The sequence below is a fragment of the Centroberyx gerrardi genome, chromosome 20 (assembly GCF_048128805.1).
Source record: "Centroberyx gerrardi isolate f3 chromosome 20, fCenGer3.hap1.cur.20231027, whole genome shotgun sequence".
Classification (NCBI taxonomy): Eukaryota; Metazoa; Chordata; class Actinopteri; order Beryciformes; family Berycidae; genus Centroberyx; species Centroberyx gerrardi.
In genome coordinates, this window is record NC_136016.1 from 11,158,857 (window position 1) to 11,171,945 (window position 13,089).

Genomic DNA, 13,089 nt, shown 5'->3' on the forward strand with positions numbered 1-13,089 from the left:
GTTTGTTGTAGGGCACTGCAAGGTGCCGGACCCCAAACAGGTAGAACCATTACAGTACCCGTCATACACTTACAGCACGTTTACACTCCTGACACCTCTATCCTACACACTCCAACACACATGGTCAGTTCACTAATGACCAGAGGTTGCCCTGTGGAGCGGTCTTTTTCCTTACCAACTATGGCCCCATAGCCCCAACAGCTATTAAACTAGAGGTCGTGGATTTGTTTTGGAAGTGGGACCTGGGCCTCTCTAGGCCCCACGCTGCAGAGTGACCACATGTTTTCCTCCAAAGGAAAAGCTATACAGTCACACACTGTCAATACCAAAAACCCCATGGAGTGAAGCTATTTTCCCCAAATGCATCAACTGATTTTTCCACGTGTGCTGGGCCTCGTGTTTATGATGAATAGCTTTGATGTGCATCAGTAGACGTGGGGGAGAAGGAGATAGCTTCACTGACAGACATCTGGGTGAGGTGCTGGGCTCAGCAGTCACAGTAGAAGATAGTAACACATGCACTCCCTTGATGTGGTTCCATGTCAGATCAAAGAAGAGACAAGGAAGACCGGCCAAGTAATGAAACACTACTGAGACCATTAGATTTGTTTGATAAATCCCAAACTTGTGCCATTTTTTGAAGACGGAGCCACTGTGATTACTGTAAATACAAGATTCTCCCAAAGGATGGAGACTGATGTCATTCAGAGAGTCACAGATAAGCTCAGTGATAAGAAATAAGCTTGACATTCCACTCCAGTTGAAAAAAAGGAAACAGTTCTAGTGATAATATAAAATTTGGGTCACCAGAACACTATTTCTACAAGCTGGAAAAATGTATACAAACCCTGGACTGCTTGCTAAAGTCTCCAGCATAAAGAATCGATCCACAGAGGGATTCCTGTAAAAGCCGTGACTCAACTCAGTAGAGACATACAGTACTTTTGCCAATAGCACTCTTGTGTACTTACAAGTACAATAGCTCAGTCATTACAACTGGCAGCCGTAGAAGCAGCTTCTAATCTGTTCTTTCCACTAAGTGTTCCCATGTCTGTGTCTGTGGTTAGCATTAGCAGAGTCCAGTCTACCTCCAGGTGAGCGGCTCTGTGCTGTTTGTTAAATGAAAATAATGATCAACACATTTTCTTCATTTGCTCATTATTAGGATAGGAGGGAGAATAATGACATCTATTACCAGGCAGGCTTTTATTCAATTTTTCAAAGATACGGATAATCACTCATTTTGTTAATAAGGTCAAATTTGGGATATGCAGTTTATATGCATCTTCATATCCCAGTAATGTCTCAGTAATATCTCTCTATACATGAATTCACAGAATATTCTGAATATTGGTTACAGACTTACACAAGATACAAAAACAAACAGTAAGCAGGACAAGGTGTTTCCATATCTCAGTAACCTAGTTACTACTGGCAAATCCTATCATATTCAGGTTTCTAATAATCAAAGCTTATATGAGCTTAGCCAGGCTATTATAAACAGGTTATGGTGTTCACATGTGCCAACTCTTAAACAGCATAGTGTAATAGCAAGTGTCCTGAATAATTGTGGGAATATTAATGTACATGTAAATACTTTCAATGAAAATAAAACTTTCCAAGGCTCTTTCTCACCCAGAAAAGAGGGATATCTTGGTTACTGTATGTTTCTTTATAAATTAAATGTCACTTATTTTATGTGGACAGATATTGGAAACTACCGACATTACAAGACTACAGGAACGTCCTTGAGCAATATTAATTGCTTGACACCTAAAAGCCTCTGTGTAGTTCTCTTGTATCCTTACAGCAGCAGAGCAGCTTGTACGTATCCAACTAAAATGAGACACTAAAATGTCACAACACCAGCCTATCAGATACTGTTATCATGTTTCAGCGCTAAATATCTTGCAGAGCGAATCATGCATAAAAAACACAATGTCTTCGGTTGATTAGGAAAACATTCAGCACCCTCATGTCCATCAAACGAAAATAGTACAGTACAAGTTTTGTAGGTGGCACAGCATGGCCTTCCGTTCTGGACTGTGCGGAGCTAATGCAAACAAACAAACAGCGCTCACGTCAAAGTGACGCCCTGGCATGTGTAAATGTAGGCTATCGTTGTGGGCCTCCTTCACTTTCTCCTCGGAGAAACTGCTGGGCCTGATAAGCTGGAACTAGCTATGCTGAGGGCCCTGAGAGGGAAGACAGTGTTGATGTTGGCTACAGTAGAACTGATAGGAAGCCCTCAGCTTGTGTTTTGACACTGAACACTAGCCACATTCAGATAAAGGTTACACAGGCAAACTCGTCTTAGGCCCCGGCTAGCAGAGAGGCAGACGGAATAGGAGGTTTGTGCCAAAGCTAGATTTATGCTTTGTTGTTTAACCTCATAACTCAATACAAACTGTGCAGACCTAGTAGCGAGACATTAATAAGGTTTTACGGCTTTGGTTTAATCTGGTGCTATTATCTGAGCATTAAAACTCAGAGCTAAAACGTAAATAGTGCAGCCTCCAGCTCCCTCTACCCCAAGAGCCCACTTTCACAACTGCAGTAATGGTTCCAGGTCTGACTGCAGCAGGGGTGTGATGTAAATCTTCCACCACAAACACACCCCCTCTTTCCTATTTTCCTTAGATAACTCTGTTTCCTTGAGACCAATGACATATAGAACACACAGAGGACAGACAGTGCTGAAACTGAATGAATAGAATGAAAAGAGAAAATGACTTACTACATCTTGTTTGCATTACAGAGGTGATCTATTTATATTTGCTACAAAATCTGTGCTGCTGCCTCCAGCTCAGCATGTGGTTGTGCATTATAGTTTTATATTAAGTATATTACGTTATATGATCCATATGCTAGACTAAGTTTATTATCAGTAGTAAACAGCAACATGCCAACCCTGCATTGACAAACTATCCAGCTCTACACCCAGCAGCAACAAAAATAGCCACTATACAGTATCTAAAATAGAGAGACTGCAGTGATTCTAAATTGCAGGAGGTTACCACAAAAAAGTTATCTCATTAGCCCCAAAACTTCGACCATGTGCAGAAAATACACCCACAGAAACAGTGCGCCACCTTCTCTAACTTGGTATGTGATTATCAGCAAACACTGTCTCCCCGTCTGTGCTTCTGCATCCAAGGAATTGGCTAATGGTTTTGGGTGCTGCAGTATGTTTTGAACACGCTCAAGCCAAACGTGCAGTCAGTTTCACCCTCATAAACACTGAATGTGCTGAAAATACAGGTGGCTGTGGAGATACAGAGCAAGGTAACACTTGCTCTTTCTATAGCATTAATACTGCATTCTACAGCATAAAGACTGTCTCTTGAATGGGTCCTTAATAAGGTTTAAAAATGAAACATGAGAGGATGAATGTTACTCTCATGAATGTCTGCTGCAGGCTGGAAGTCTATTCTTGAATAAGATCAGGTCTTGTGCAACCAATGCCCTTTAACAGGCTCACCAAGGATATGTGCCTCAATGCACTCATTACTACTGGTTACTTACAGTAGCTCATTCCACTGTTCCACTATAATGTAATTGTGATTCTATGCAGTGATCAGCATTGCATACTGGTGCAGCTTTGTGCAAGTAGGAAAAATGTTGAGATACAATGGCACACATAAGTTGCAAACTCTTTTCCCCTGATGCAAAGTAATAAGCACAGTACGGACCAATCCCTTTCCATACGAGTGAAAGGGGACCACACAATGACTCATGCATTTTTTATCACCCCTACACTTCCTTGAGTTCCCAATTCACAATGCATATATACCTGGGTCACCTGTGGGGGGAGGGTGTTGCTAGGTAGCTGCCTCCCGGGTTGTTTTTCCCCTGCTGCTTTTGGCAACGATTCAAGGCGGTTCCAAACATAGAGCCACGTCTTTATAGCTTTTAGTTTAAAAGAAGTCCTACTTTGTTCAATAAATCAGAAGTTTAACAACAATCATTATTCTCAATCATGATAAAATGAACAACAAAAGCGTCATTCGTTAACATTAATGAATATTCCCTGTGAGCATCTAATTTTAATGTCTACTTTTTGTGTGGTAACGCAATTTCCTATATAGGCCACAACCCGTAGGGAGCTCTATTCAGTGCAACAGCATAATCACTTAAGTAACACTGTGACATGGAGAGCACCTTAATGTGTTACGAATTATAATGTACATGGGCAGGCTTGTCAGGTCAGTGGGAATCTGGTATAGCAGATGCCATTTGAATCCCCTTTACATCCTGGGCAGCAGATCTTAACTGCCTGCAGATTACAGCTCAGGCTCTATAATACATAGTTAGAAGAGCTTTAGGCTTTTCTACCTGACTTCTAATGACGCACTGTCAACTGCTGCACCATCAACATTACAGGACTGATCGTGTTTGGCCACCAACAGCCAGCTTCTGTGTTGATTTAAGGAATGAGGGGAGCTTGGGGAAGGAGGTGGGGGGGCCGTCATTTAGGCTAATAAATGCCACTGCAGTTGAGTCTCTGAGGTTGAGTTATCACAACAGTAACCATATCAACAATGGACACCTTAAGCTTATTATAAGTGATTAGGGGGCTTAACTGGGCTCAAGTCTCATGTAAAGAGATGAAATAGCAAACTCGTTTCCAAAATGGCCCAAAGCCAAAGAAAGACAACAAAATGTACTGCACTTCTGACTCCACAAATATTAAAGGTAAGACTATGCTTAAAGTTTGAGCCACAAATATTGACGAGTATTTTATTTGACTCAAGGGAAGAAAACCTCTATGACTGTGCGGCAACAGTGCGGTTACAGTGTAGGTGCTGGGACATCTGTGCGTCTCACAGCCTGGGAGTGACAGTGTTTCTTCCTCCCCCAAACAGACACCTGTTGTGTGGACTGACAGGTGGGCTCTCGGGGGCAGAAGTCCCCACCTGCTGCTGCCGTAGCTAGAGCCTTGGGGCAGATTCACTTCACCCTGTGTAATCCCCGACTGACTGTGCTGTGGTGCCTCCTGCAGAGCACAAAGGCAAGACAAAGACTACCTCTGTGCCTCTTTTATTGAGTCATACTTTCAACAAGCTACATGAAATTCACTGTGTTCAGATCCAGCAATATCTAAAAGTAACTTGCAATATTGTTAGGACCAGATTTATCAAAATATAAGTCCTGCCAGTGGCTATGTAGTCCACTAGGTTTGGAGGTTTTGAGGGTGTACATTTTCACCTAAGAAGGCTCACCTCGCCACCTGATACGGATACCAACATGCGTCAGGCAGAACGGTGGACTTAAGCTTGAATCTTTAAATCCTCGATTGCGATTATCATACCATGCAACCAAGAGAAGAGGCAGCTGTTGCCCGGGCTGTTTGGTGCCAGTATGCCAAGCACCACAGTATGAAATGGACAGACACCTCTACAAGTTATCATCAGGTCCGTAAACAGACCGGGAGAGAATGAAAGTGCAGTTAATTCTAATGTTTACAGAGCTGACATGCTACCTGCGGCACGTGAGCATAAACCCCTGCGAGGGTCACCTATCTGGACATGACCTCCTAGATCTCTCAGTCCCATCTCACTTGATGGAACAACTCCTAAAGCATTTTAAAACATCATGACTCTAATATGTACCAGTGGATAAACATGTAGTGACAGTAGAGTATCCCTGCAGAGCTGAATATAAGTGATCTGTGGCCCCTCAGTTGTTCTTACTCTGCACGTGAGGCAGTCAGAGCTAGTGTTGGTGTCACCGGTTGTTAATGAAAACAGAGATTAGAGGGGATCACGGGCAGGCAGACTGGTTCAGTTGGAGCTGACCGTTTGACGGGATGACCTGGGTTACCATGCATGGGCACAACGCAACTCAAGGTCAGCCAGACAGAATGTAGATTAGCTGCTTCACAGAATGCTCTGGAGATTTCGCCTCAAACCCATGTGGCCTGGCGGGGGAATTAGAGCCGAGTGAACCAAGCAAAGAGGGAGAGAAAGTCTGGGCCGGCCTCACTAGGGCTTGTTGTTGGGGGAGAAAACCTGTCTTACGCCACACAGTGGGGATGTATCCAGTGAAAACTTTGGCTGAACATGCAGCTGATATAACGAATGTTTGTGAGAGGGAGGCCAAGCACCAAAGCTCTGTACATCTCATAAAGGAATGAATCTTTGAATGTAAATAGATAAATTAAAACTTAAGAAGTAAAACACGTAAATGATGAGTGGAATACAGTATTCCTCTTGGTAAAATAAATTAAATGTGTGGTGATGAACTTGAATATGTAACTTTTACCTCACATGCACAATTTAGAGTGCAGGTCTAGATAAGAAGCAGTTAAAAAACAAAAACAAGCAGACTCACCTGTAGCTCACACCATGCCACCTCCACTGTGGTCTCAGTGTCCAGTCCTTTATAGACCGTCTTGAAGGACCCTCTTCCAATCTCAATGTTGAATTTGAGGTACCTTCCATCAGGTGAGGTTGCCACAGCTTTGGTCTCCACGTCCTCCTTCTCTTCCTGCTCCCATTTAGTATCAAACGAGATGCGGGACAAGACCTTGTGCCGTTTACTCTGGATCAGTTCACTCTCAGAGTCCGAGCTGGCATCCTGAGCGCCGGGTACCACCGGGACTGGGCCCCAGTTCCCGGCGAGGGGCACGGCTTCGGGGTCCTGGCTGCAGGGGGGCGTGTTGGAGCTGGTGCCCGGGCTGGAGACGGGGGACGGCGACGGCAGAGAGTCGTCCGTCTTCTCGTCCTCCGCTCTGGACTCGGGCAAGGTGAGGATATTCTCAGCTGACCAGGACAAGGCTTTGGAAAGGGCGCCGCTGTAGAGAGGCGAGTCGATGTCCATGCTAATTTTATGCAGCCCGTAAGAGTTTCTCCTCGCGCCCAAGGTGTGCGTCCTCAACACCGATGGGACCCGGGATAAGCAGTCGTCGGTCATATCCACAGAGAGACCGGGGAAGCCGCGTCCTGCTATTTCAACCTCTGCGTGTGACATTGTAGCAGTTTCAATGCCTTCTTAATCTCGTGCCTAGAAAACAATTCAATAATGCCATAAGGACTATAGAGTAGTTACCTTATGTTCCGTTACAGCCTACTTTTCCATGATGTCAGTGAAGTCAAAGGCTTTTTAATCAAAGGGTGACCACGAAACAGGCCTATTAAATCAATAAAAAGACATGCGTTTTTGTAAGAGTCAACATAGTCTACCTGGTATCTGAGCCTTGCGATTGATTGTAGTTAATATGAACTTAAGAAATAGCTTGCAACCAAAGTAAGCTTATAAAACAGAGAAAAGAAGGAAAAACGGACTTACCCGTCACTGCCTCTGTCTCAAAACATTTCACATGAACGCACTGCGCACATTAACACATAGTTCCTCTCAAATAATCCGTGTGGCCCTCTTCTCTCCTCTTTTCAAAGTCCTCAGCCATAACCTCTGGTGAAAGGGTAGAGCTGCCTGTTATCAACAGAGCACCGGAGGGCTGCGCGTCTCGTGCGCTCCAACTGCGCGCTCCCAGCTCCGCCCCTCGCGCCTTGACGCGCGCGTAATCAGGGAGGATAATTGCGATACAATACAATTTATGGAGCTTCTTCAGACTAATATTTTCCAAAATCCACCATATGTGATTAAAATTATGTTTTCCCCCTGTAGTAATACAAAGTTACGCCTGCATGGTGGCCAATTTAGAGTAAGGTCATCAATGCAACAGGCATCGACATGACTATCTTAAAAAGAGATAGTAGCCTAATAGAGAATAGATATTGCACCGCATTATGTGATATAGCGGAAACGTAGAAGTAAAGGATTCACCTCATGTCATAGCATTGGGAGTATCCATGAAACTTATTTTATTTGTGCGACTTTTAAATGGCTGCAGGGAACACGACTTGTATTGATTACCTGGACAGGTGCCAGACGCCCTTCTCCATTGTCAAACACATACAACTTGCAGAGGAACGGGACGTATCCTCTTCCATTTAGTCGTTCGTTTAACAGGACATCGTATCCTCTTGAATTCTCTGAATGAAGATACACAGTACTCAGAACACATGAGTCATTTTCACTACAGGCTGCTCTCTCCCCCTCTCTGTTCTCATTAGTGGTGTGTGTGTGTGTGTGTGTGTGTGTGAGATTGAGACAGGCAGAGTACGGGCCAGTAGGGGGAGCCACACCGCGGAGAGCTGCAGAAACAGGACTCCTTTATCAGCCAAGGCCACAGTCAGCCCCACCTGTCACACACTGGGTGTTATCAGCAAACACAGCAGACTCCCCGGAGCTGTATCAGGCCTGCAGGGACCGAGCACATAATCAGACTGGACCATTAAGCAGCCAGTCACTCTGGTTCCTGCTGTCCTTCAGTCCACCTGCTGACGGAAATTAGGTCATCACATCTCCACAGAAAAAAGATACTGAAAAAAGAAGACATTCTGAGAATTACTGACACCGCCTCGTTTCTTACTTTTAAGTCATGGCTTCAGGTTCTGCCGTAATTTGACTGAACGGGTGGATTCTCTGTGCTCCATCTCTACATGTCTACACACTGGGGGGCGCTGTTAAAACAAAATGATTATTCATGTTTTACATAGCCCCATGGGTAATTTAGGAATGGATAACACTTTGCGAACTGTACAGAGAAGACTGACTCAAACAACTGTAATAGTCTTTGGATGAAAAGGCATTTTTACTCAGTAACAGCATTTATGTTTCTGTGGAAGAGGATTAGGGCCACATGTGAAAACTGAGTTCTGAGATTCATATCAGAATTCTGAGAATAGATTCAGAATTCTGAGTTTAAAGTCAGAATTTCAGGAATTCTGATATTAAAGTCAGAAGTCTGACTAATTTAAGAGTCAGAATTCTAAGAATAAGTCAGAATTCTAATCCTCTTTCACATGTTTCTATTTTCAGACATTCTAGAAAAACAAAAAAAGAAACGGGTTTAGCAAATTTCTCTCTTATTTATTTTCCTACAGGATACCAAAAAGGAGGTTGAGTACAGAGAGAGGATGACAGGAGTGTCACAGCAGGTACTGCACTATGGGATTACAGCAAACTGTACATGAGGTCCACCGTTATTACAGTCAGCTGAGCTGAGCCAGGACCGGGGGTCTTAGTCCCCCTGGTATTCCTCTTCTGGAAGCATTTCATATGTTTGATGCTCCCAAGATAATAGTCTCTGCGATGTTTTGTTGTGGGATTTCTTTGGGATGCCTGGTGTGGTGGTAAAGAGAGGAATACCCATAACAGCCGAGCAAAGGTCCACAGCTAATTATACCAAGTAGATTTGTTAACAAGGAAAAACAGGAGGTAAAACTAGTCATATATACAACAAAGAAAGAGTAAAGTTACAGCTGGTGAGGAAGAGTATTTCCCCAAGAGTATTCAGACATAATAGTACCAGCTCCCCCGATAGACTTGCTGGCAACAAATGCTATGTATAGCAGTGGTTACTTCACACAAAGTGACAACTTTACAAGCTGTGTAACCTCAACTGCTCTTTCCCAAAGAGTTACATACAATATTGGCTCCCTTGAAAAGGCTTTGAACTTGGGTGAACCAAAAGGCAACATCAATTACCAGCATCCACTGGACTGGGCATTGAGGTGCACCTTGTGTAGCCTTCAACAGCTGAGTCAAGCCTCTAAGGTGTGAGGGTTCGCAGATCGAGTGTTTGGTTCCAGTACTATTTCAGAAGAACTTCACCCCCTTCCCATCATCCATGGTGATGATCTCCGCTTTGCCGTCTGTCTGTAAGGCCTGCAATGAGCGCAGCAGCATCCACTCTTCTAGACCATGGAATTCTGGGAAAATAGATTACAAACATGTTGTATGGTACAATGGAAAGTTACTGTTGATGCGTAATCAAGCTGTTATTGCATGGTCCTTGATCACTTCACATGTTGCATATCCAACAGGATCTAACCAGTTTGCATATGTTTATTTTCACTGATCAAACCTCAAAGAAATTCAATACATTCAGCAATCAGCTTGAAAAATGAAATGTAATGCTGATAGTAGTGTTTTAATGGTACCATACCTTCACCTTCTGCGTCATCACCGTTGGACAACTCATAAAGTGTAAACACTGAATTGACCATCCCATTTTTGGAAACCTAAAATGTTGCATAAACAGAATAATGCTCACTCTCTGAGAAAATAACTAACATAAGCATATTACTTTGACATAATCACCCACAAATAGACAACATTTGAATAAATGAGATATCTGCACACTTGTAGCAACAAAGCTAAACAAATATTTATTCAGCAGACTTTATTTAAGGTTCAGGGTGTCTTTGTTAGAGTTGTCCATTCATCAAAGATGACTCACCCATTGGTATATCAACTTGCCCCATTCCTCAGGCCGTCTCCACATGACTAAACACCGAGACTTGTTTTTGTCCAGCCATTCCAGGTTCCCTAAGGAGGGACAACGGAACAAAGACAAAAACATCACGGTTTTTCTTCAGGTGTCTTCATACAAGAGGGCTACGTATTCTTCATCTTAACAGCGCATAATCACCCAGTCAGAACATAGTTACCTTTTTTCCTCAGTTCCTCAAACACAACTTGAATGGCTTCCATTGACAGTTTTCCTGGAATTCAATTAAGGGCTAACAAAAGGTAGCAACTTTAGAGCAGTACAGTCCATGCGAAAAGCTTTACGCTAGTTGAAATTTCACCCAACAGTTCTCATCTTGTGCTCAGTAGATATGTGGATTAAGAAAATACCTGCCTTTGTAAAACAGTAATAACAGTGTAAAATCTAACTGACAGATGTAGATATTTACAATACTGGTTGTGACTTTGGTTCCTTTACTCTTGAATTTGATTTCTAAAATAATCCTCATGAAGGACCTGAGCGAGTGAAATGATGAGAAGTGTCGTCCCCCCCCCCCACTGAAAAAAAAGTAATAAAAAAAATAAAATAAAATAAAATAAAATAACTGGAAATTCAAATTAACACGGGCTACAGCAGTGTTGGGGTGGCTGTTGAGGTGGAATTGTATTATGGCCTTACCACTTATCCTGCTCGTGATGTGTGTCAATAGTAATTTCCTGTGGATATAGCTTAATTCTATATCCTGATAAAGGAGGTGGCCTATATACAGCAGAGTTCCTAATTAAACAAGCTAGGCAAACATGTCATGATGACAGACAATATGGATGGATGCCATATTGAAAAAGCCGTTTTTGAATAAACAACTCATGACAGCATCTTGGATCAAGCTGCATAATCTAAAACTCCGGCCTTGACTGAACCACTGGGTGACTGTAAGTAAGGATACGTTCTATCTTCTTGTTGTTGAACACAGGGCTTTCCTGAGCCTCCATGACGTCCAGGGTGTAGAGCTTGTGATGCCGGCAGTAAGACAGTGCCAGGGAACACCAGGCCGCCAGCTGTTTCTGTCTAGTGTCAACATTGGGCTGTAGCCTGTCCAGAAAGAAATGGGCAAAACATGTAACATAGACTCATCATATCACAAATGGTAAGCCTTCTCACAATGTTGAGAACAACTTCGCTTACATGGCAAGTAAATAAATCTTCACTTTCAGTCCATCTGTAATTTTTCTGTATGCATGTGTATGTTTTCTCCCTTTCCATAAAAAGATATCGCCAGGCATCCACACCATCTACCTCAGCATGATCTAATAAGGTAACAGGTCTGATTTTTAAAGCGTGGTAGGTGGGGAAGCTTTTACCTAGTGACAGGCAGTTGAAAAGGCAGACTTAAAAACACCACCAAATACCTCTAGTGTTTTACATTTACAGTTTTCAGAGAAATTAGGAGAAATGGACATGAAAATGTCAGTTCACCAGGACCGTTTCAGCAGCTGATCCCTTGTGAATGAAATGCTATTCACAACACTGTGGGGAAACGCACAAACATAGGGAGTGAGGTGTAGAATTTTTATTAAATTTTTTTCAGATACATTTTCTCAAAAACTATTGGCCAAATTAACATCAAAAGTCTCTTGATTTCTGGGAAGGCGTTTAGGATTAGAATAAACAACCACAATCAGAGTGCCCATAAACTAGTGCTGAAGCAGGCTGCTTCCAAATGTTCTGTTTGCAAAACCATGTTAATGTATCCAGTGTTAATATACATTGGATAATATGTATCTGCGACTCTTCAATGAACCCCATTTTAATCAACAGTTTATGCCATACATGTACAGTCATGGTAATTAAGTGGTGGTAATGGCATACTAACTTACTGAGTAAAATAACACACAACACACTGTTGGAACCGAGAATCACCACACAACCAATGTTTATGTTTCTTGTCTTGGACATGTCTTGAACACTTGTAATTATTTATGCACTGAGGTCGGTAAACGGTAGGCAGCCCAGGCATTAGGGTAACTAAAAAGCTAACCAATTTTAGCTGGCGAGCCAACCTATTAAAACAGCTAGAGCTAATAGCTAAATTGCTCATTTTCTCAGTATGAACACATCATGATTAAATTATCCACGTTGATTTCTTTTGAAATATTCGCATCGAATAGAGCCTTAGTGAAGTGCTGAATGAAAATGTTTGGAGCTGGCACATAAATTGAAGAAAAACAGTAGACTAGATGCACTTCCCTAGCAATCTGTCTCGCTTAGCCAGTTAGCTAACATGATGCTAGCTAGCAAATCAACATTGCAGTTTGACTACATATTAACGACGGAGCAGAATATGCGAAACTAATTACTTCTTTGAAACTCTCATTAAAATATAGCTGAGAAAGTAGTTGACTTACGTAAAAAACGGTGGAAAATTATATTGCCAGGGCCACTCAAAACTCATTGCAACTGATGGGGTGTTCACAGCTGGTAGGTCCCGGAAGTGTGTCCAACCTCTAAATGATTCCGGAAAACGTTTCTCATACAGTAGAGTTCTACCAAAGAGTTTATAAAATCAGAGCCAGACGTTTAAAAGCTGTGAAATGGATAAATATGTCTTCAAGGTTTTCTTGTAAATGAATTATGTAATGCTAACTTCTTTGTATGGATTCTATTCTATTAAAAATCATTTGTGTCCCAAGCTGAAAGTTTCAAAAAATCTGACTTTACCACCTGCATCCATCAATTTCCTCACCCACTGTCAGGAGCTTTTTGATAAG

General features: G+C 42.5%; 2 protein-coding genes across 2 annotated transcripts in view; both read right to left on the reverse strand.

Moving 5' to 3' along the window:
* Positions 1-7,178, reverse strand: part of wnk4a (WNK lysine deficient protein kinase 4a) — a 36,829-nt gene extending 29,651 nt beyond the window's left edge. Inside the window, exon 1 of the mRNA XM_071901881.2 lies at positions 6,334-7,178. Coding sequence (XP_071757982.2) covers positions 6,334-6,972 — 639 coding nt within the window. The 5' untranslated portion in view covers positions 6,973-7,178. The remainder of the gene's footprint in view (positions 1-6,333) is intronic.
* Positions 7,179-8,922: 1,744 nt separating this feature from the next.
* vps25 (vacuolar protein sorting 25 homolog) lies at positions 8,923-12,813 on the reverse strand. The gene is made up of 6 exons (XM_071901891.2): positions 12,727-12,813; positions 11,268-11,413; positions 10,521-10,574; positions 10,310-10,398; positions 10,016-10,091; positions 8,923-9,779 (listed from the first exon to the last, which is right to left on the reverse strand). Exons 1-6 carry the CDS (start codon positions 12,771-12,773, stop codon positions 9,667-9,669), a joined length of 525 nt encoding a protein of 174 aa, XP_071757992.1. The 5' UTR covers positions 12,774-12,813; the 3' UTR covers positions 8,923-9,666.
* Between the last annotated feature and the right edge of the window lie 276 nt (positions 12,814-13,089).